The 25288-nt window shown below is 41.7% G+C and overlaps 1 protein-coding gene across 2 annotated transcripts in view; it reads right to left on the reverse strand.

Moving 5' to 3' along the window:
* Positions 1 to 25288, reverse strand: part of VANGL2 (VANGL planar cell polarity protein 2) — a 42591-nt gene that overhangs the window by 11058 nt on the left and 6245 nt on the right. For both annotated transcript variants that reach the window (XM_074223077.1, XM_074223078.1), the window contains exons 2-4: positions 5986 to 6246; positions 5701 to 5821; positions 209 to 816 (exon numbers count right to left, since the gene is read on the reverse strand). In XM_074223077.1, coding sequence (XP_074079178.1) covers positions 209 to 816; positions 5701 to 5821; positions 5986 to 6246 — 990 coding nt within the window. The remainder of the gene's footprint in view (positions 1 to 208; positions 817 to 5700; positions 5822 to 5985; positions 6247 to 25288) is intronic.

A 25288-nucleotide genomic window follows, 5' to 3' on the forward strand; every position in this document is an offset into this window, starting at 1 on the left:
TAATGTTCTCTGTTGCTCCCTGCCCTTCTATAACCCTGGTTCCAACCCAGTCACATCTCCCAAGTCCTGTCCTAGTCCATCTCATGCTCTCACCTACACACACTCTCACTCCTATACACATACTCACCCCTACACACACATCCACACACACACACAAGCATACGAGCACATCCACACACACACACACACACACATACACACACTGTACCTGAGGTGGCCAACATTGTAGAAGCGACTGGCCCCATCAGTGGAGCGCACAACTTTGAGGGTGAACTGGGGCTGCAGCTGGCGTAGCTCCAGCAGGACCACAGCAAGGTAGTGCACAAAAAGCAGGGCATCTACCAGGGAAACAGCAAACTGCACCACTCCCTGGTAGCTGCGCTCCCTCGCCTCCAAAATCCTAACCCCATAGAAGAGCCAGTAGGAGACCACGAGCAGAAAGACGAGCACCATGAGCAAGGCGCGCAGCACAAAGACGCGGGGCAGGGAGGCCTTGGGCCGGCGGAAAAATAGGGCCCAGCTGCCCAGCAGTAGGATAAGTAGCTTGAAGGCCACTGAGATGAAGAGTCCCTCGCAGGCTGCCCCACAGGGCTCCAGCTCTTCCCGCCACAACAGTGGGGGCAGCAGGAGGAAGGCCAATGGGGTGAGGAAGGAGAGCAGCGCCAGGGTAGCCCCAGCCACTACACCCAGATGACGTGAGCAGTCCAGAGGGACGCTGTCCTCCATGTCCTTGGCAATTCGTGTGAGGTCATCATGGGAGATGCTGTGTTCCGATGTGCCTGTCACCACTGTCGTTGTCTCACCCCAGTTATCATCCTATGAGGAAATGTGGAGAGAAACAAAAGGGAGAATGGTGGGGAGGGTGAAGGAGACAGGAGAGGAGAAGGAATAAGAAAGGAGGAAAGAGAGAGAAAAGGGAGAGTAAGGATAATAGAAAAGGCAGAAAGAGGAAAGGATAGTAATCAAAAAATTCTGCTAAAAAGTATTTATCAGGGGCGGCTAGGTGGCGTAGTGGATAAAGCACCAGCCTTGGAGTCAGGAGTACCTGGGTTCAAATCCAGTCTCAGACACTTAATAATTACCTAGTTGTGTGGCCTTGGGCAAGCCACTTAACCCCATTTGCCTTGCAAAAAAAAAAAAGTATTTATCAAGCACCTATTGGTACCCAAAACTGTATCAGGCTTTATATTCAGAGATATACAGAAAAGATTCTGTCCTCGAAGAACTTAAGATTAAGAGGAGAAGACAAAAATCACAAGTCCATCTACTGGGTAAATGGCTAAAAAATTGTGGTATATGAACATAATGAAACATAATTGAGCCATACAAAATAATAAATTTGCTGCAACTAGCACTAGGACATAGAATGCATTTAATGAATGTTGATTGATTGACTGGATTCAGAAAACTTAGATAGATGTATATGAATTCAATAGAGAGGAAAAAAGGCATAAAGAATAATCTCCATGATGGCCATGATAACATAGCTTCAAAGACACAAAACATATAGTTCCAGAATATTGCAAAAGACTGATAATATAACATGCTTCCTGTCCTTTGGTAAAGAGGTACAAATGAGACATGCATTTTTAAGACATGTCCAAAGTACTGAACTATTTTGCAGGATTATATTTATTTGTTACAAGAGAGAGACTCTTTTTGGAGAGGTAACAGATTGTTTAAAAAGAGCTTCAAGGAAACATTTTAAAAGTACATAGAATGGATAGAACACCGGCCCTGGAGTCAGGAGTACCTGAGTTCAAATCCAGCCTCAGACACTTAATAATTACCTAGCTGTGTGACCTTGGGCAAGCCACTTAACCCCGTTTGCCTTGCAAAAAAAAAAACCTAAAAAAAAAGAAAAGAATCAGTGGATATGTCAGAGGGAAGACATTCCAGGTGGATAAAACTTTGAAAAGAACAGCAAAAGAGATACAAAAGAACATGGTACCTTGCCAGAGAGTGACTAGATCAACCTGAATATAACAATGTTTCAGTAAGGGAGCAGTAACTGGGTTTTGGAACAGAATGTAAAGAACTCTGAATACCAGCCTAAAGAATCCAAATCCAACTAGGGCTCTTCCCATTACATAGGACTTCTAATCTGGCAAAACACAAATAGACAATAAAAAAACAACACTATAGGCAGTGGGGAAGCATTACAGATTTGGGGGCACTGGAATTCCACAACAAAAGCAATATTTCTGGAAGATTAATTTGATTGGAGAGGAGGAGGGAAAAGAAGTCACAGGATAGATTGAGAGGATAAGAATTTCCCAGTGTTGAGTCAGAGACCAGTTAAGAGATTATGACATTAGTCTCAGTGATGTGATTTAAAAAAAAAAGTAAATAACAACCTGAATGGAAAGGACAGAGGAATATGAAGAAGGGTTAAAGTACTTGATGACTACTTAGATGTTGAGGGCAATGGAATTCTATTTGGGTAAAGATTGCTTTCTGATTCTTCCAACTCTGAAATCTTATGATTCTATCAAAAAGTAGAAAGAAAATTCCCCTTCTATAAAGCATCAGGATATCGATATGGGGTGGGAGAGAGTAATATTGTGGAAAGATCATTGGGTATGGAGCATGAAGATCTGGGTTCAAATTCACTCTTGACATTTACTATCTCTGTAACCTTGGGAAAAATCCCTTAACTTCCCTGAAGCTCAGTCTCTCCTTTGAAAGAGGAATTAGAAGCATGAGATCTTCTGTAGGAATAGAAGAGACAAATGTAGCACTTTTCATAGCTGTCCTCTCCATTCTCAAGATATAGAAACCTTACATACTTATCTGTTCTCCATGAGGTCAGCAGGTGAAAAGGCTATGCATTCATCATTCTACTGATTCCCTAAGAATATTAGTCTTGATCTTCCAGCTTCATCCACTGAGTTTCTGCCTCTCTTCTTACTACTTCCTTCATCTGCTCCCAACACAATAGAACTTAAGAACCATATCAAAATGTCATTCTGCAAAGTTGCCACCAGAGGGCATCAGATACTCCCCCACCCTGATGTCCAGCTTCCTCAGCCCTGCTACCAACCTAATTGGTTTGCTGTGCAGCAAAGAGGGGCAGGACCTCAGTGCAATGGCCAGCCAGGACTCATTCTTTTGAGACCCCCAATAAAAAAGGAAAGTTGGGGGGGGGAGCCAAAAGTACTAGATTAGAAGTCAAAATACCTGAGTTTGAATCCTTGCTCTCCTACTTACTGAATAATCCTGAGCAAGACCCAAGTTTTCTGAACTTTAGTTTCCTCATCTATAAAATGAATGGACTGGACTAAATTATCCTTAATAACCCTTAAAGTTCTAAATCCTAAGATAGTGGCTTTTATTGCTAAAGAAATTTCTTTTACCTACCCTGACCTGCGATTCTGAGAGAAAATATTGATATTGTCATCTTAAGGTTTTCAGATCATTTCCCTTACATTTCCTTTAAGTAGGGTTAAGATTAAATGCAAATATCATCATTTTATAAATGAGGATCAGAGACAGAGTGAATGTGACATACCCAAGGTCATACAGAAAGAAACAATAGATCTTTATAGGATCTCCCCACCTTATCCTGTTTACTTATTGATTCCAAACTGCCTGAGTTTCAGGAGACTTAGGTCCTAGTTTTTATTCTGCCAGTAATTCTGTATGACTTTGAAATAAATCTATGAGGTGAGTAGACAAGTTTTTAGGTGACAGAGAAATATTCTCCAAAGACAGGAGAAGTGCAACAAGATAAGAAAGTCTGAGAAAGAAAGAGATTGGGAATAAAAAAGATATTGGAGACAATCTTAGGGACAGAAACCCAGATGAAATATAGGAATGAGAGGAAACACTGAGGGGTAGAGAACTGAGGAGAATCATGAGTAGAAAGATTTGGAGAGGAGAGTAAGAGATATAGGGAAGACACAAGAGAGAGAGGGAGACACACAGATTCAGAGGGGAGAGAGAGATAGTTTGCCCATCTTACTGTGTAAATCTGAATTTATCTATGTGTGTCTCAGTTTCCATGTACTTGAATTTGGAAATGTATGCCTGGGAGTTTATATATGCATAGATAGGCATTTGTGGAAGGTCACTGACATCTAGAAGTATCTAGAAGACTATCACAATCCCCTCAATGACTAGTGCTCCACCCATCAAAATTACTTTATAATTATTATGTATGACTTTGTAGGATCATAGGTTTATAGCTAGAAGAAACCTTAGAGGCCATCCTCCCCCTCATTTTATAAATGTGGAAACTGAAGCTCAGAGAGTGCCAGGATCACAGGGTTCATGTCACTTAGGCAAGATTTGAAAGCAAGTTTTTCTGACTCCAGTGGAGACCAGGACTCTATTCACTACATCAGAGGTGCCAATTCCCAAGTGTGGGCAGGTGAAAACATAATTGGAAAATATGTGAAGTAAATAAATAAAAATATAAAAGAATACAGATAATGTTAGTATGTGGTTTTCTAAGTCAATATGTCACTGACAAGGATTTTTATGTGCATATTAGAGGCCCAGAGTTTGACACCACTGCTCTGCACCATCTTGTGGATATGGTTCAATATTTGTCCAACTTTTGATGACCCCATTTGAGGTTTTCTTGGCAAAGGTGCTGGAGTCATTTTCTTCTCTGGTTCATCTTAAACATGAGGAAACTGAGGTAAACAGGGTTAAGTGACTTATCTAGGGTCACACAGCTAGTAAGTGTCTGAGACCAGGTTTGAACCCTAGGTCTTCCTGGAGGACTTCCTGATCCCAAGCCCAGTACTCTATCTACTGCACTACCTAGCTGGCCTTCTTACCTTCTTCTTGTGGTTAGGGTCTTTTCTCTGAAATCCCAGCACCTAACATGGTATATCTGACACAGCTAGTATTAATACAGAACCTAAAGATTTATAAAACTTTTGATAAAAATTATCCCATATTATCCTCACCCTGAAAAGTATGTGTTACTATATTACTTTATTTTACATAAGAAACTAAGGTAAACAGGGGCTCAGGGACTTGCTTGGGGTCACAAAGCTAATAAGTGTCTAAAGTTGGATTAGAATTCAGTTCTTTCTGATTCCAAGTACAACAATCTACTGCACCACCTTCTTAATAAATGCTAATTGAATGAACAAAATCTCACAAAGGCAGGGATTATATCATTTTCACCCCTGTAGCCCAGCATAAAGAATAGTGCATTCAACCTATCTTAATAAATGTTGAATTTGTTAAAGTTTGTTTAAGCAAGAAAAAGAAAGGGGGAGACAAAGACAAAAGATAAAAGAAATAGGAGGCAGCTGTACCAGAGAGGACTGTCACTGACCGGGCAGTCAGGAGACCTGGTTTGAGTCCTGCCTCTGACACTTACAATACAATCATAGGATAGTCATTTTAGATCTCGAGACCAAAGTTACAAAGGGTCATAGATTTAGAAACATATGAGACCTTATGAGATCAGGTCATTCAAGCTCTTCATTTTTACAGATGAGGTTACCAAACTTATCTCCTGAGAGAAAGAGAGTGAAGTTGGCCTCAAAAAAGTTCAATGACTTTTCCAAGTTTGCCTGGGTAATAAGTGAGAGAGCTAGAATTCTAACCTTGCTTCACTGTCTCTAAATTAACTGCATTTTCCTCACCTTTAAAATGAGGGGGCTGAATCAGATGATCTCTAAGGATTATTCTGGCTACAAAATTCTGTGATTAGAGAATCTCCTAACAACTCCTCACCCGCTCATCCCCTCTGGTTGACTCGTTGTCTAGCAGGGGTTCTCCAGGTGCCTGTATCGTCACCGATTTGTCTCCTCGGCTTCCATCCCTGCTCTTGGAGCGGTGTCTGTCCCGTCGGTCCCTGTGGTAAGAAGGATAGGGAGAAGACATGAAAAGTCAGAGAGAAGAAAATAAATATCACATTCAAGTCCTTCATTTTACTTGACTCCCCCTCCCATATCAAATAGAGACCTCTCTCTCTCTCTCTAGATCCCTTGCTCTCCCCTCAGGAGCCATCATACCCACCTATGTTTCCGGGAGCTTCGGGAGTGGCCAGACTTGTAGGAGTAACCGGAGTACTGAGACTCGGTGTCCATGGCCTCAGAGCGCCTTGCCTTGTAGCGCTCCAGGGCCGTGGGCTGGGGCCTCCTTGGGGGCCCCAAGGCCACTTCCTTCAGCTCTGGCTTCTTCAGGCCAAGAGGCACCTTCAGGAAGTCAACTGTCACCCTGAGGGACTCTATTTTGCTTGGCGGGTGGGTTCGTCTCAGAGAAAACCAAGCGGCACTCCTAAAAGAAAGAGATTGGTTAGATATGGCAGGGAGATACCATCCAGGAGCTCAGATGGGAAATGAGAGACAGGTAATCAAATCTCAAAACCTCTGTCCTAATCCCTTACCCATCTATTCTTCCCCTCAGAAAGCTCAGAGAAGTTAGGGACTAATCAGGCCTAAATTGAACAACCATCCCAATCTGTAAAATGAGTATAAATATCCAGCCTTTCCCTCCTAGGGAGATATAAGGAAATAAAAATGACCCTAGGTAAGATAAAACTGGTATTCAAAGCTGAATCCCTTCAAACCTTCAAGAAGTCTTTCCAAGTCCTTCCTACTGTTAGCATCTTTTTTTTTCTGAAATTACTTCCCATTACTCTATCTATATCTTTTATAAACATATGAACATGTTGTTTCCCCGCTTTAGAACATGAACTCCTTGAAGATAAGGACAATGGTTTTGCCTTTCTTTGTTTCTCCCAGAACTTAGCATGTTGCTCAGAAGATAGTAAGTCCTTAAAAAAATGCTACTGACTAACTCATTGATTCTATTCTATTCCTTTGAGATATTACCATACTTTCAGTATCTTGGGTTCATGATCTCATTGTCCCATCCTACTAGTAGTCTTCTCAATTCTACCTCACATAGAGGAGGACCACTGAAGGACCACTTATAGTGTGATGCTGAACAAGTCACAACTCTCAACCTCCAGAGTTTTTTTCTGTGATGCAAAATGATTAGACTAAGTGACTGTCAAGATCCCTTCGAATCTATGATCCTATGATTTCTTCCATCAGTGACTCCATTCTGCTTATCCTCTCTCACTCCATCCTGCCCCTCAAGGAAAAAGCCAGACAATTTTCTGACAAGTCTATTAAGTTTTTGGTATGCTAGATGGAATAAACTAACAGCTGGATAAAGAACAAGGGCTAGGAGAGTCTTCCCAGGAGGATCAAGTCCTATCTGGAGGATCCCAGTATTGGGTGTCAGGTCAGTGTTATCCATTTACAAATGACCCAGAAAGAGATGGGTTCCAAAGTTATAATGAACCATGATAATGATCCCACCACTCCTGTGAAGATCTGGGAGGACTACAGAATTAATAGAAACTAAGAGACCATCTAGTTCAATCCAAATGTAAAAACAGGAATAGCCTCAATAACATCTCCACCAAGCATTCAGACAGCCTCCATTTGAAAAACCACCAATTCCCCATTTCACTTTCCGACCACTTAATTGTTAGGAAGCTTTTCCTTATATCCAGCCAAAATCTTTCTCAGCAGCTTCTACTTTTCGTTCTTTGTTCTGACTCTAGAGAAAAAGAAAAAGAAAAAAAATCAGGAGAAGAAGGAGGAAGAGGAGGAGGAGGAGGAAGAAGAAGAAGAAGGAAGGAAGGAAAAAAGAGGAAGAGAAAAAAGAAGTAGAAGGAAAAAGAAGAAAAAGAAAGAGGAAAAAGAAAAAAGAAAGAAAGAAGAAGAAATCTAAACCTTCTTCCACAAGGTAGTCTTTCTAACAAATGAAAATAGTCATTGGAATCCGCCTGAGTCCTCCCCAAGTCTTCTCATCAGGCTAAATATACCTAGTTTCTTCCATCACAGATTTTCAAGTTACATGAACTCAAGAGTCTTCCCAATCCTCAGAATCCATTTCTGGATATACTCTCCTTTGTCAAATATATTGTCTAAAGTGCTATATAAATAAAGGATTAAAGAAGTGGGGTATAGTATAGTGATATGATCACTCATTTCATTTGCTTTTAACAAAAATGAACTAAGGATTTACTATGTTCAAGGTGCTGTGCTAGACACTGAAGGTAAAAAAAGTAAAAATTAAATAGTATGTGTCCTAAAGAAGCTTACATTCTACATGAAAGATACAACATAGACTTAGAAAAGAAAATACAAAATAAATTAAAGTTGGGTAGAGAACAGAAGTATGCTAGTAAATGTTTAACAACCAACTCTCCACTAAAAAAATTGTAGCCTATACACATTAAGTTTAATCCGCATTTTTAAGACTTTCTCCATCACTTAAGTCTAAACAATAAACAGAAGAATCAATGAAGCTTTCCCTATACCTTACAAGGTATAAATGTTAATATTGAAATTTAATCTGTTTCCCAGTGAAGAGCTGTCTTCAGAACACCCCTGTGTGAGTACTCTTGGGCAGCAGATAGCATCTATTGTCTAACTACCTTCAAACTCTACCTTCATATGTACTTACTTATCCCATACACAAAGGGTTGTCCAGTCATTTCTCTGGGTCTCATTTCCTCAATGTCTCTAAGTATACCTACAAATCAATGACCCTAGCAGGGTTTGTTTTTTTGGTTGTTTGTTTAGAGGTGGAGGGAGAGAGACAGAGAGAAGAGAGGAGAAATAAGTAGTCATTGCTGAAGTAAATCATAAACAAAAAGGTTCAAAGCTGGAAGGAACCTTTAGAGAGACAGATATTTTGATCACAATCCTTGACTTTAAAGCAAGAAACAAAATCAACAAGGTTCATAAAGGTTAAGTGATTAAGTCACCCTCATATAAAGTAGTAGTTCAGGCTGGATTTGGATCCACAATGTCTGATTAAAATCCATCACTCATTCCACTGCAGAACCCTACCCTGAAGGTGGGGTTAGGAAAAGGCTGAAAGATTTGAAGCTCTAAAATGGACAAGACCAAACTTTTCCCATTGTGAGATAAATGGATAATGTAGTAAGTGGATAGTTGGTCTGGGAGACAAGAAGACTTCAGTTTAATGCCCTGCCTATGATGGATGTCATTTAACTTCTCTGTGCCCCCAGGCAACTCTCTAAGACATTAAGTGGAAGAGAAGCATTGGTTGGAGAAGTGATTTCATCACTGGAAATTTCCTACACCCATGAAATTATAGGTCTGGTCCAAAAAAAAAAAAAGACCCAGTAAAGGAATAATATTATGGTAGAACAGAAAATATCTGAATTTTTTTGGTTGTTGATTTGTTGTGTTTTTTATGGTGGCTTTTTGGAAGGTCCATTCTGGTTTATAGTCACAGCCTACAGGAACTTTTGACTTCTGCCCCCTAGCAGGATACCCACCAGATCCCCAGTTCTTTTTCTGGATCCCTACCTTCTCCCAAATCTTCAACCTTTCCTTTACCTCTTATTCATTCTTCCGCTCCTAAAATCATGAATTCTTTCTTGAAAACTTCCTGCTACTTAGCAAGAAGTGTCCTTGGGGCTCCCTACCAATGACATTAGAGGCTGGAGAAACAATCAAATCATGTTCCCATTAAAAACAAAAACCGGGGCGGCTAGGTGGCATAGTGGATAAAGTACCAGCCTTGGAGTCAGGAGTACCTCAGTTCAAATCTAGTCTCAGACACTTAGTAATTACCTAGCTGTGTGGCCTTGGGGAAGCCACGTAACCCCATTTGCCTTGCAAATACCTAAAAAAACAAAACAAAAAAAAACCTTTGAGTTGTTGTATAAGTAATTATTTAGGAAGGGAATATCCTCATATGGAATAAGAAATGAATAAAGCCGGTCATAAACCTGTATGTGCCAAGTTCAGAGAGTGGCCTCTTGCAGAATCATAATCTCCCTCCTCTTGCCATAGCCTGAGGTTATCTGCCAAGAATCCAAGCTTCCTTGCTTGTATCTTTCATTGCCTCATCCCCTAGGTACATCCTTAAATGATCCTGCCCAAACATAGGTATCTCATTTTTGGGTTTCCTGACCTTCCTTATGTTAAGCAAAACACATTAAGATATTAGAACCAACAGATCACTGACTATCTACCTCTTCTGAGAAAGTCTGAACAGCTTCCACAGCCCAGGACTGTGGCCATCCCCAAATCCTGAACCTGGTCTGTTTCCCTTTTTACACAGTAACTGGCATATTTCTTGAAATACCTTTGTTCCCTCCTCTCAACTGATCTCTATCATATCTATTCTTTAAAGTTGTGCTCAAATACCACCTATTCTAGAAAGTCTTTTCTTCCTCATAGCAGCCTGTACTGATTTCTGCATTTTGTTGAATCCTTCCATCTAGTATTAACTTTCTCTCCTAACCTGTGCAAGACTCACATCTCCAACTGCTTCCAAATGAGATCTCAAACTGAATTTCCCCCAGACATCTTAAACTTAACATGTCTAAAACTGGAAATAATCAACAGAGGAAAGGCACTAGAATTAAGAAGGATAGAGAAAGGCTTCCTGAAGTAGGTGAGATTTTAGCTGAAATATGCCAAGAAGTAATATGTAGAAGGAATAAGGGGCCAGGTAGTAAAGAGATTTAACTGCCAAACAAAGGAGTTTAAATTTGATCCTAAAAGTAATAAGGAGCCACTGGAATTTATTCAGTAGGAAGATGACATGATCATGCCTGTACTTTAGGAAAATCACTTTAGTAGCTATGCAGAGAACAGATTGCAGAGGGGAGTAACTTGAATCAGGGAGAACAAACAGGCTTTTGAAACTGAGAGATGATAAGAGTCATATTAGGATGATCCGTATGTGCAAGAGAAGAGGGAAGACAAGGGATGCTGTGGAGAGGGAAATGTAAGATCTGGCAACTATGTTGGATTAAAAATAGAACGATATCGACAATTTTGTTTGATGATATGATTTTTGTTATCAGGTGAGACCTAAAAGAGCCAATGTCTGCAATTGTCATGAAGAACATCCAGTATAGAGGCCAAATGGGAGAGAGATACCCTACAGAAAAGATCTTCCAGGTTTTGTGATGAGATATTGAACAAAGCACTGACTGTGTCCCAACTAAGCTGTTAGGTCATCTTGTTCATCCTCCTGTTATCAAATAGAGATAAGGAGAGAAATAGGATTGTCTGTTTACAAGAATCACCAAAGAAAAAAGGCAGTTTGGTACAGTCCATTCAGGCAGTGTCTGGATTCAGAGGAAGTGTATTTGAATCATGTAAGTGACAGTTATGACCTGTGAAACCTTAGGAAAATTATTTAACCTTCTCGGGACTCAGTTTCCTCATTTTTAAAATTAGGGGGTTGGATCAGAATGCAGCTCCTTTCAGCTTTTAACCCTATGATCTTTTTCTCAGAAACCATTCTAGTGTGTTTCACACTTGCCCATTCCCAAGTCAGAAAATCTGACTGCTTAGGCAAATACGAATAATCTGGGTTTCTTTTTTAATCTCACTTAGTACTCTTGAAGACTGAAACATAACCCATTTTACAGAAACAAATGGGGATCCATGAAGGCAAAGTAATTCAGAAGGGATAGTGGCATATAATGAAGAAAGCCTCAAAAAAATGAAGGATATATATAGTTTAAATTTAAGAAAGCCTCCATCTTTTACTTTAGATTATGTCTGCCCCCTCACCAAAGATGTAATACATTTTTCAATATGGGCTCAAAGTACTTTCCTAAATAGAATCTAGGATTTCTGGATCTTTCAAAATCTTCAGAATTGCAATTCAGTGTTCTCTCTTACAGTCCACACAGACATGAATTTCTGGGGAAATTTCATTATCTCTCAAATCAATAATTTTGCCCTAACGTCCTTATTCATTGACTCATTCATTCATCATTCATCAAAAATATATTAAGTACCAACTGTTTTCAACACATACATTCCTCCAAGTCTCAAAACTTCTCAGTATCAGCACCTGCCCTCTCTTCAGGTCACAAAACTAACAGCATTTCAAAGTCACACTAATTCTTAGCCCTTACCTGTGCCCTTGACTTTCATCTCTCCCAACTACTCTAGGTCCTAGCTCTAGAAGCTATGCTCTCTCCAGAACCTTCAATCCTTCCCTCTCCATTGTCTTTTTCTCATTTGCTTACAAACATGCTCAGGCCCCCTAGTCAGGAAAAAAATCCTTCACTTAATATTATCCCATTTCTCTCCTCCCTTTGTCCATACTAAATTTCTAGGGAAAGCTGTCTACAACTGAAGCCTGTTTCCTCCCTCCACACTTCTAGCCCATTACCTAGCTTACATCTCTATATGTGTACTAAAATTGCCTTTGCACAGATTACCATAGAAGAGATCTCCTCCTTTCTAGAACCAATGGTCTTTTTTTTCTTCCTGATTCTCTTGATTATTCTGAAGATTTGGAAAGTTTTATAATTTCTTCCTACTGTATACTCTCTCATCTTGGCTTGAAAGATGTCTCACACTCTATGGTTCTCCTAAAGTTCCCTAACCACTCCTTTATGCCTTCCTTCTTAATGTGAGTGTGCCCAAGGGTCTGTCCTTGGCCTCCTCTCCCTACCTTCTCTCCCATGACAATCTTACTTACTCCCAGGGCCTTACCTCACAACTCTACATAGATCACTCTCAATTCTATAGGTGCTATCTTAACTTTGTTTCTGAAGGACAGAATTCAAGGACCAGTGAGCAAAAGTTGCAGAGAAAGTCAAAATCTAAATTTATGAGCATATCATTATGATCCAGAAAAGAAATATGCAATGAGAAGAAAGAAGAATATTACTGTATCTCCTGCCCTGGATGCCAGCAATTAGCCTCCAAGGAAACCTATTAATTCAGATGCTAAGGAGAAGGATGCTGAACTTCATCAGAGAGACTTCTGGTTGGTCTCTCAGAAGTGAGGAAGAAAGAAATAAAATTTGGAACTCAAAATTTTAAAAATGTTTTAAAAACTGTTTTAGCATGTAATTGGATGGAAAATAAAATATTTTTTTAAAAAGACCTCTAATTGAATATTTTCAGGGTGCATTCTCTCCTCCCATAGTCCCCTAGATGAATTCAATTTCACAATTGGGTCTACAACATGGTCCCTGCCTTAGAACTCATTCAAATCATGACCCCCTTATAACACAAAGGGAGAGCCTAATTGGTTAATCTTTATAAAGAGAATCTCTTCATTGTACTCCCCTATTTTGTAAATTCCAATGCTGTTGTCCATGACTCAAGGAGTCCAAGATCTGGAACTTCTTACATTTGAATGAATTATCACATCTTATTCCCCTCCATAAAATTTAGGTTAGCTACAGTCACACAAGATCATAGTTCTTGCAATGCACTCTCCCATCTACCTCTCTACCTTTGCTCATGTGGTTCCCAGTGCCTAGAAAGTCTGCCTTCCCACTCCTTCTTGGCTTCACCCAATTCTTTAAAGCTCAAATGAAAATTCCTCATCATCAGAGCTGTCTAATATGAAAGAAAACCTGTAGTAGGGTGGGAACTTGAGATAAGGAGAAATGTGAGCAATCTGGGATCTGCAGGACTTGGTAACTGGCAGGATATGAAATACAGACATGAGTCACTGATGGTTTTCCAATAGACAATACTTTATACAAAGCTCTATACATTTAAAAAAAAAGTCTGATTCAATTCATTTCAACAAGTATTTATTTCCTCTATCCTGAACAAAGGAAGATATGAAGCTTAAACAACACTATGTCCTCCCCCTCATAGAATTTAATACAAAAAAAATAACGTAACACAAAATATTACATGATAAGTATCATATTGTCAGGAATAAGAGAAAAAACACTGAGGAGATGTCAGTTATAGAGGGAAACACTCAGATCTCTAGATGGTAAATTTAAAAAAGTTAAAAGAAAATAAAGAAAATTTAAGAATAAAAAAGACTTTAAGAATACATAGGGATGCAACAAGCAAGGGGAAATGGGGTGGGGGGGGAGAATTCCAAATGTAAACAAAAAGTATAAGCAAAGGCATGGAGTTGGAAATTCACAGCACATTTAGGGGGCAGAGACTAAACCAGTTTGACTAGGACATAAAGCCTGAAGCTCCTCCCCACTTCTTCCCACATACTCACCCCCCCCCCCATCCTATGCCAGGGCATTTTACAAAGCAGACACTTAATAAATTTATGTTATCGATCCATTCAGGTCTCCTAAGAGGTGAGGCTAGATGAGCCACAGCTCTGGAAGCAGACACATTCCAGGCCCAGATCTTCCTCTGAGACTCCAAGGAATGAGAGAAACTGAATCGCTAAGATTTGGTGAAGTCAGTAAACTCAGACATACTCAAGGAGACAGAAGTGCACCCTAGCTAGCCCAGAAGCCTTACAGACACACATATACACACACCCACTCTCTCTCTCTCTCTCTCTCTCTCTCTCTCTCTTACTCATTCCCTGGCTAGAAAAACCACTTCAAACACACACAGAAGAAAGGTTGATGGGGTTGTGTGATCCCCACCGATAAATTTTAAAAACAGACACAGGGCCAGCCACCAGGACCCCCCCCCCCCCTAGTCCTTTGTTCCTGCCTGTTTAGCCCACAGGCCCCTTCCCAGCTACCCACCCCTACCCCCTGCCTGGAGAACAGGCTCAGGCATCCACCTCCTTCCCCCCAAGTTACTCTTAAAGAGACAGCAAGATCCATTCCCTTTTACCATCCCCATCACCCTCATGCACTACCTAACCTCCCTCTCCAAAATAGGACAGGGTACCTACTCCCCAAATGCCACCCACCAAAGGTCTCTGAAAGGTCTAGAACAGAATCCAAAAGTCTGGGACCCCAGTCTGCTGCTCCCCCCCCCCAGTACCCAACTACCAACTCAGCCACAACAGAAATAAAAAGGGAGGAGCTCTTCCCTGTTTAAGCTAGTCTCAGGATTGGGTATGAGTGTCTCCAGGGTTGGCAAGATTCTCAGGAAAGGGGGTGGGGACAGGAGAGAGCAACAAGTGGGAATGTTGAAAGGCAGAGGGGGAGGGAATTATGAGTTTGGGGTGGAGCAAGAGTCAGAGGGATAGGAGGGGGCCTCTAAATTGGGACTCCAATTCCTCCCCCAGCCTATCTTCCCCTCCCCAAAAAACTAATTCTCTTCAACAGCCCAGGTTAAAAGAAGGCCAGAAGGAGGGGAAAGACCTTCACAAAAAATGGGGGACCCCCTCCCCCAAAGGTCTTTCAGAAATAAAATTAATGGAATGTCTTAGCCTCATCCCAAGAGAATTGGGGGGGGGGTCTTTTGTCTCTGCTGCCCAGCTTTTTCCACATTGATCACCATAGCAACCAAAGCCCCCTGTTGCCTAGGTGATGGCAGCCAAGTCCTGGAACCCATACCCAGCATCCACAGCGAGAGAGGTTATAGGGATGGGGTAGGGGAAGAGGTTAGGGACTAGGAAAAAGAATGGGGTTTTTCCTCCTTCAGCCCCAGCTTTTGTTTGGGCTCTGGGATCAGATTTCTCCAAGAAACAATTGGAGCAAAAGCTTCAGAAAAAAATAAACCCGGTGCTGTAGCATTCCCCACCATCCCAAATGCCCTCCCCTTAACACACACACACACACACACACACACACACACACACACAGAGAAGACAGGGCAGCCTTTGAAGCTGGAAGTGTGCAGGCATTGATGGCCAAAACTCAAACTAGCTATAGACCCTGTTCCATTCATACCAGGCCTTTTAGATTGGATGGGACTTCCAGATCCACAAGACAAAACAAATATAGGCCACATGTGCCTGTACACTCAGAGCTCACATCGGAGCATAAACAACACAACAGGAGGCAGGCAAACAGAAGTAATGAATCAGGATTAGGACAATGACACTTCTCTCTCTCGATTACATCCAGTTCTGATCCAATTCACAGCCCAGTTCCAGAATAAACAGCTACAGAAGACCAAGGATATAAAAAGTCTGGGAACTCAAGGCTAAGAGAATTGCTCAAGGGGCTAGGGTTATTCTGTGTGAGAAGACTGAAGGACTTAGAATACTTAAATTCTTGTTTCCCCTCACTACTCATGTGCCCTGGGACAAGTCAATTCATCTTAGTGGTTTTGTTTTCTCATATATAAAATAAGAGAGTCAAGATGAAATGATCTCAAAAGTCCATTCTAGCTCTAAAGTCCTATGACAGCCTTTACAAATCATTAAAAAAGAAGGGACCCCACAACTCCTAATCCCCACTAAGGAGAGGAACTGAGATGATGTTATAATAGGAAGAAGGTAAAAGGACTTTCTGGAAATAAAAGCTGTGATTCACAAAGGTCTGAAGCAGGATCTTCTAGGACAGGAAGTGAAGATATGGGGTAAGTAAATAGAAATTAATCCAAATATTTGAGATTAGGAAAGTTTAGTCCTTCCTGTAGGAAACTCTAGCATGGGGCAAAATAATTTCATCAGCCTCTATCACAGCCCCCCCCCCCCCCCAGAACTATCTAGGAAGCACATTCCAACAAGCAGGTCAGAGCTTGGACCTGATTCCACACTCTGCCCACCACAAACATGTGTATACATGTAAATGCTTGCTTGTGTGTGTGTGCACACACTTACACACACGCACACATGCACCCATGGCCAATGACTAGTTTTACCCCTGTCTCTAGTCTCACCCACCTTTGCCCACCACAGGGCCCAGGATTACCCTTTTTCTATCACTCCCCTTCATAAACCTTGCATTCCAGTCAAATTGACCCATTTGTCTTTCCCTTTATCCTACATCTCTAGGACCTACCTCCCCTCCACCCCATATTCAGAACACTCTCTCCCCTTCCCTCCACCTCTTTAAAGCTCTAATTCCTCTACTGCCACCTTGCAAAGCCCTTCTCTCTAGTTCTTGTATTCCTTACATCATCAAAAATTAGATTTTGTATTTACTTATCTTTGTATATATTGCCTCACCTCAGTAAAATAAAAGCTGCTTGAGGGGAGAGATAGCTTTTACTTTTGCCTAGCAGAGTAAGCAAACACTTGTTGAATTTGATAGAATGTGACTTGTTATATGAGGTCACTCTCTTATTAAGTGATAAAGTCAGGGCTTGAACCTATGTCTTCTAACTCCAAATTCATTATTTTTTCAACTACATTTTGCTTTCTAATAGTAGTATAACATTCCCATTTTATAAATCATGGATCTGTTCTCTGCTTGAGTCCTCATTGACTCAGAATGTAAAAGGAGGCAGCCCCATCCCAGCTTCCACGTTATATACATCTAGGCTTTGACCTCTGAAGCTCATAATTACCTCTTAGAAGTCATAAGATCTAGGACAATCAGCCAGAGGATTGGTGATCTCTACATCTCCTCAATGTCCTGGATAAGCAAAATGACTAAATATCAAGATGATGATCTGGTCTGCTCTGGATGAGTTATGGTAAAGCATGGTGGTTATTGGTGATTGCTTTGACTTCAGTGGAGAAGTGACATCCCCTTGACTATGCACATATCAGAATTCCCCTGAACTTCTATGATACTATGAGAAAAAAGTAGCATTTGTTCAAGACCCTAATCTAAGTGTACTTAGTTCTGAGTGTCTTAGGGTGAAGCATAGTGGTCACTGGTGGTTGATTTGACTTCACTGCAGAAGTGACATTCCCTTGACTATGTACATATCACAATTCCCCTGAGCCTCTATCTAAAAGTCAATTCAGCAAGGAGAGGTCTAAATATATAATACTATAAAAAGAAAGTAAGGTTTTTTTGTTTGGGGTTTTTTGGTGAAGACTCTAGTCTAACTGTAGTTAGTTCTCAGTAGGTTCACAGATATATTGAGCCAGGAGAAACTAATAGAGCTAGGGTCGAGTTAACTCCACACTTCCAACCATAGCTAATGGGAGCCAAAAGTTGTTTCGGTTAGATCTGGGACAGTTTGAATAATAATAATCATAATATAATTAATAATAATGATAACTAGCATTTATATAACAACTACTATGTGCCAAGAAATTTGATTCTCACAACAACCCTGGGAAATAAGTGTTATAGATATTTTGCAGTTATAGACATTTTACAGTTGAGCAAACAGAAGTAAACAGAGGTTAAATGACTTTACAAGCTTACTCAGTTAGCAAATATCTGAGGGTAGTTCTCAGGTCTTCCTGATTCCATTCTCAGTTCTTTATCCACTGTACCAATCATATAGCTGCTTCTGAATGTTGTCAATAAATAATTTTAATAACAGAAATTTTTTTATAACTTTGCTCCCAGGTAGATGAATCAGGGGTCCAGGTATGGCCTTGGGCACAGAAGGTATCAAAATAGTTCCAGTATTTTAGCAGAAGAAGAGACCCCAGAGAGTTCCTTGAGATTGCTTTTGACTTCCTAGCTGTGGTTACCTGCTTTTTCATTCCTGGACTGCTTTTATCCTAAGGGTTGTTGGAAATGTTTTTATCAAAGGAATTGTAGATCTAAATTCTCTAAGTGATCCACTAAACCAAATGTAAAAACCCAACAGAGGCAATAAGAATAGAATGTTATGAGTCTCAAAGAATTTAAAAAATTATTCAGATCAATATCTTTACTATACAAAGTAGAAAAGAGTGGTCCAGGGATGGTGAGACTCAGCCAAGGACACAATGTTGTGTGGCATAATAAAAAGCTCTGGATTTGGAATGAGACAACTTAAGTTCCAGTCCTAGCCATGTCACTTTATTGATCAGCTAAGGGTGAATCTTAAAGACTCTGGATTTCACAGGAAGGGATTTTGTAGAAGATAAGCTAAGTCAGGGAAGGATTAGACTAGATGAGCTCAGGGATCCCTTCCAGCTCCAAAATTCTCTGATTTGGCACAGAGACTTAATTTCTCTGCTTCAGTTTACCCATCCGTTAAAATATAAAACTTGCACCACCTACCTCCCAGGATTGTCATGAGGAAAGCATTTTGAAAACTACAAATGGGAGCTATTATTATTAGCAGACCTTCATTTAAGTTATTCTCTAATAATCCGTCATGGCATGGAGAGAAACCTTGAAGGTCCTTCTCATCAGGAAATGCATAGAGCTTCAACCCAGGGAGTCTGTCATCTGAAAGCCAGCCTAGCCAAATACAGATTGGTTTGCCATCAGAAAGTTGGCCACATAATGATCAATTCAATTCAACAAATTTATTGAGCATTTATTTTTGGCCCACAAAAAAACCATAAAGTCATCTTCTAAGGCATAGAGGGTTCCAATCAGAGGAGGGCACATCCACAACAAAAAAATTCTTTTGAAGCTGAATTTTGATGTATTGGTTAGAGAAAAGGGAACCAGCTCTCTAAACTCCCAATCTTGTCTTTTCCACTGAATCACACTGATTCCCCTCCCAAATAGTACCCTTTGAGAGTGAAATTCACAAAGAAGTAATTCAAAAAAAAAAAAAGGGTTAACATAGCAACCCCATACTCTCGACATACAGCAAATAGTGGGTATGGGATCCTACATGGAGCCCATGAGGGTCCATATGACCAGGATAGGGGATAAGACAATTGGCCTAATGTTCAGCCCTATCCCCTTCTTCAAATCACAGACTCAAATAGGCCCTAGGCCTAAACCACAGAAGGGAATATATTTCCAACAGACCCAAAACCTGAGACAAACAAGAAGGACTCCATGGATTTCATCCAGTTCCCTACTAGCCCAAGCATTTCCCTACCCACTGTTACTGAATGAAAGATCTCAAGGCAGCTATGTCTTCTCTCCCCGACAAGGAGGTAGATACAGACGCTTCTGACAATGGTACAAATTCACCCCTCAAGAAAGACATCTCCTATCCTGATTGTGCACTATGACTCTCTGCCCAAGAAGGTAAAAACTAAGGCACAGAGAAAGAGCAATAAAATAGCAGCAGGAATTGGAACTCTTCATCCCTATGCCTTGAGAAAATGTGAACTGCCCCTTGGGTGGCACATCTGACTGGGAGGTCAGAAAAATAGGTGGAGCTCCTGTGAGATGAAGAAATTACAGAGAGGGGGCGGGTGGGGGGTTGGGCTGAGAGAACCACAGGTTGTCCATTGGAAGTTGGCATTGGGTATTCTTGCCCCCACCTGTTTACCTGACACTCTCCCAGGGCAGCTCCCAGCAGCCTCAGACATGAGCTCACCATCCTCACTGGCCTGAGGGGGTAGGGGGATGACAGGCACGGAGATCAAGGATCCCTCTCCATTGGACCCTATAGAAGGGAGAGAGCTATTCCTCATCAAAAGGCCTTTGCTAGAGCTCATAGAAGGAAGGCCTTCTCACCACTAGGCCATTAATGAATGAAAATGAGAAGGGAAAGGAAGCAGAAGAGTCCTTCAGATCTATTCCCTTTTGAAAACCTGGAAAGGCTCCTGCTGGCTCCACCCAACTCCACTCTACCCCACCCAGCCCAGCGGGCTCTGTAGAGACCTGCTTTGCTCTCTCTTCACCCCCACCCCCACCTTAGCTCCCAGGATCTTACACACATGCCCCCCCACCCCCACCTAAGCTCCCAGGATCACACATACATACACTCCCAAGCCGTCTCCCAGGTCTATTCCTTTTTTTCCTCAACCAGGCACAGAAACAGCAGACTTGGAGGAGAGAGAATGCATAATCTCACTGGCCTCTGTCCCAGACAGGGGCTGGAGGGAGGAGGGCAAGAGGCAGTGAGAGAATCTGGATGCCTGGGTTCCCCCTCCAAGGACAGGATTTAGTATCTCCACCAAATCACAAGCTTCAGCTAGCTTCCTGACAGCTCCAGAGTGGCAAAGGATTCCCCACACACACACCTGAGAGGAGGGGCAAGAACAGACATGTGGATATCAGGAAGTGTGTGCCCTGGATTCCAATGATGAGGCCAACTTCCCTTGTGCTCCCCCCCTTCAAAGAAATTCTCTCTCCCCCACTCCCACAAGCCAGCTCCATCAATGTCTTCAATCCAGCTCCTTATGGCCCTGGGAGGGTTTTCCAAGTCCAGTAACCCAAACCCTACCTGGCCCAGCAAACAAGGGAGGCAATAGGATGGGCCTTTGTGTGTATCTGAGGGACCTGGGGAAGAGAAGACAAAGGAGAGGGACCTGGGTGGTCACCTGAGAATGAGTGTGGGATAGACCTTAGAGAGAAGGGCTCATGAGACAGGACTCCTAAACATGAGGGAATGGGATGGGGTTGATATGTGTAAGAGGAAGTGAGAGTTATTAACCTGGGGTAGACCAATATGGAAAAGACAATAAGATAAGCATGTACTACATGTTTATACGGAGCATCTAGGTGGTGCAAGGGATAGAGTGCTGGGCCTAAAAACAGGAAAATTCATTTTCACAAGTTCAAATATAGCTTTAGACATTTATTAACTGTGTGATCCTGAACAAGTTACTTAACACTGTTGCCTCAGTTTCCCCATCTGTAAAATCAGTTAGAGAAGGTAACAGCAGACCATTCCAGTATCTTTGCCAAGAAAACTACAAAGGGAGTCATGAAGGGCCAGACACAATTGAAAACAATGGGATAGCAATATATGTATACAGAAATCAGAGTCCATGTGCAAAGGACCTTGAAGAGGAAGGGAGAAGGGCAGGGAGGTGAGAAGCAATGGGATAAGGCCTAGTTGTGCACTAGAAGTGGGGGGGGGGGGGAGAAGCCAGTGTGGAGTGAATCTAGTTTTATGCAGAACATTACACAGGAGAGGAAGAAGTAGGAAAGACAGAAGTGTGTACATAAGGGAGAGGTAATATGCATACAGTGATATAAGAGGGTCTAATACATATACAAGGGAGATAGAATCCTCCCTGGGTTTCTTTTGACCATGTCTTCTCCCCGCCTCAGACTTCTCCTTGTTCTACAAAGACCAACAAACACAGATAAGTGCAACCCCCCCAACACAAAAAGGACTCCAGTGAGAAAGTCCCTCCCAATCTCTCAATTATCCTACCCCTTTCCAAGTTTTTAACTCTAATAAAAGATTTTTAGCACCCTTCCTCTTCCTACAGAGCCATTCCTGGAATTAAGCAGGTGAGAAAATGAGTGTCTCCATTCACACTCAGTTGTTTTTAAAGTTCCTCTGTTCACACCTCAGTCTCTGCACCTGTCCCTCTCCACCCCCAATTTCCCCCCTTAAAAATAAATAAATAATGGAGAGGAGAGAGAGAGTCCAGGGTCGCAAAAACAAAGTACAATGTCTTTTTTTGGGGGGAAAGGGGTAACTGGAAGGAGGAGAATTGTAAGCAAAGTGATGTTTTTTTATATTCCTATATCACCATCCCAGTCAACCATTCTCACACATCCCTATAACATCCAATGGCCCACTGGAGAGGGAATCAGACATCCCAAGCCAAAATCCATGGTAGTGACAAGAGTGCCCTAAGTGACAATAGTATTAAAAATGTTTATCTTGGTTGGCTTAGATGGTGCAGTGAATAGAGCACCGACGGACCTTGGAGTCAGGAGTACCTGAGTTCAAATCCAGCCTCAGACACTTAATAATTACCTAGCTGTGTGGCCTTGGGCAAGCCACTTAATCCCATTATCTTGAAAAATCTAAAAAACAAAAAATACTTATCTTGCACTGAGAAGCTCTGTGGCTACAGAGACCATAGAATACAACACTCCTAGATGAAAGATGATTTCCCTACCCATACCCACAAACTCCCATATTGAAATCTATCAGATTGGAAATTGGGAAGGGACTTAGGTAGGTATGCAGTGCCTTTCTTTAATTTCTTACTGCTAGCAAGCAAAATAGGGGAGAGATGGTAATTATATTTGAGAGTAGAAGATGATTAACATAATGGTGGGGACAGTCCTGTGGCTAACATTCCCATGCTATACTCTCAACATTAGGAGGACAGCCCCAATCATCTTCCTCCTACTTTCCTATAGTAGAGACTCTAAGAAGCCAATACAATTCATCCAAAACTATGGTTCTTTCCAAATTTGGCCCCTGTGCTCCTTTGGGTTTCAGACTTCAACAACTCCCTAACAAATGCTATGTCCACCATACTCTTAGAAGATATCCTGCTAAGATCCCCTTCCTACTCACTGCTCTTTCCTCTAGGGTTCCTAGGGATGTCATTGTCCAACACCCTCCTAGAGAAAATGAAGGCAAAGATTAGACAGATAAATTTAGCACTACCCCAGAGTCCGTAAAACTTCATACTTATAATTCTAGAAAGGATACTGTTCAAAAAGCACATTGAATCTGGAATCACAGAACCTGAATTCAAATTCCAAGTTCCCTTGTAGCCATAGATCTATGAACCTGTAGTCCTATGATCTTCTCTGTCTTCAGTCCTAAGAGGTCAGATAATACATAGGGCCACTGAACACCACAGAGACTCACCCCATGTTCCTCTCCAGAAGCTAAAGCACTCACTAATAATGAGGGGAAAAGAGGCTTGAGTCATCTTAAATGTCCCACAGTCTATCCCTCAACCCAACAGCCATGTTTGTCTGAGTTGCAGAGGCCCATAGTACAAAGGGGGCCCCAAGATGCCTGCCCCACCCCTGCCCCCAGCTCCTTCCCACTCTCCCCTCTCCTCACCCCACCCTGATAACTAAGAGATTCTTGGCCTAACCACCCTCCCAAACCCATTCCCAGGTGTTCAGTCTGTAATTATGAGTCTTGCCAGGGGCACCTGGTCATATAGGGGTTCATTTTCATAAGACCCAACAGAAAGTGTCTATGTCCCAGATGTGCACAGATTTTGGCCAAGGAGATGGTAACCCAGGCAAGCCCCAGTTGGAGATTTAAACCTTCCCAGAAAGGAGAACGAGAGATACAGAAGTTCAAGATGAAGGTACTAGTCAGGTGTTCAAGCACTCTGTTCAGCTCAGCCCCCAACCGTATGGAGACCCATCTTGAAAGAGGTAACTCACCTGGTAGTCAGGCAGTTAGTTAAACCAACCATCTTACTATCACTGACAGACAAAGACAGGGTTAGGAGAGGGGAGTTAAAATGAGAGACTAAAGACAGGAGGAATTGGACAGGAAAATTTAATCAAGACAAATTATGTCCCCAAACTTAGGAAGTGGAGATGATTTCCAAACATTCCTAAAAGGAATCGGGAATCCAGGGCACAAAAATGAAATCAGGTATCAAGTCTAACAGATATCAAGCAACAACAGGTGAAGATCAAATGGATTTCCTAGGAACTTGAAAGCAAGAAGAGGTTATTATCTCCCATCTTTTTTCATCATGATCCTCTTCTTACCCCCAGGGATAAGGAGTGACAGGTATCATTAGTTCCATTTTATAGAAAGGGAAACAGAGGACCAGAGAGGGAAAGAAACTTAGCCAGTGTCAAAAGATACATCAAAGGCTAAGCCAAAACAAGAACCCAGGATCCTCATTTCCCTATCAGGGGTTTTCCCTTTTAACCTTATAATAGGGGGACAAGTCAAGGGTGGAATGACAAAAGAAACAAAGGCAAAGGGAGCAGCTAGGGTTGTCTGAGTTCCTGAAACCCAAGGGGGGGAGGGGGGAAAGAGTTCTAAATCCTTCCCACTTGCTTATAGCTACTCTTCTAAACAGTTGCCAGCTAAGTCTTCTGCCCAAGAAAAAAATAAATTACATACATACTGGAGGGAAAGGGTGAAGTAGGTGGGGCAGCACCAGAGAGATGGCAGGAGGTACCCTTTAACCAAACTTCTTTCTCTGGAAGTGATTACTGTTGTCTCTGTGACTAAAATCCCTTTGACTACCAAGTGAATCCTAATGGGATTGGAACACAGCTGGTGGGCAGTATGATACCTTGGAGTAGAATCAGGGAAGGTCAGAGCTTAAGAAGTTAAGTGCCTCTGTTTCTAAATGTCTCATCTATTAATTTAGACTGGAACTCTAACCCCTTGGCCTGAAGGTAGTAAGGCTATGAATCTGTGGCATGTTGCTTTAAAAAGGAAGTCCTATCCTAAACCTTGATCCCTTCCCTTTCCAGGCTTACTGTAAAAGTCCATCTCTTGGGGTCCTGAGCCAGTCACTTCCCCCCCCCCCCAGCCTTAAACAGGGAAGAAAGAAGTCAATTCTGTTCTCTGAAGAGAAATATTTCCATTTGAGGGTAGGGCAACTGGGTCCCCCACACCACAGTAATAGATAAGAGCAGATTTATAAACAGTACGTTTCCCTTTTCCCTCCTCCCCCAACTACTCAGAGATGAAAATCCACATATTTCAGCCTTCATCATAACACTCACCTCCCATCCTATTTTTCACCTCACACCATCACCTTTCATCCTATATGCTTAGCCCTAATTCCAAGTTCTTGGTTACTATGCTCTCAGGTCTCCACCAAGCATACCCTCAGCTCTCAGTTCAAAGTCATACACTCAGTTTTTATCCCTATCTCATATCCTCTGTCCTATCCTATATGTTCAACTTTATTTCTCACTCTTAACCCTCTTCAGTATCCATTCTAGATCTCATTCCTATTCTAAATTTTACCCCACACCCTCAGTTCC

This window comes from Macrotis lagotis, chromosome 2, assembly GCF_037893015.1.
Source record: "Macrotis lagotis isolate mMagLag1 chromosome 2, bilby.v1.9.chrom.fasta, whole genome shotgun sequence".
In the NCBI taxonomy this organism is placed as follows: Eukaryota; Metazoa; Chordata; class Mammalia; order Peramelemorphia; family Peramelidae; genus Macrotis; species Macrotis lagotis.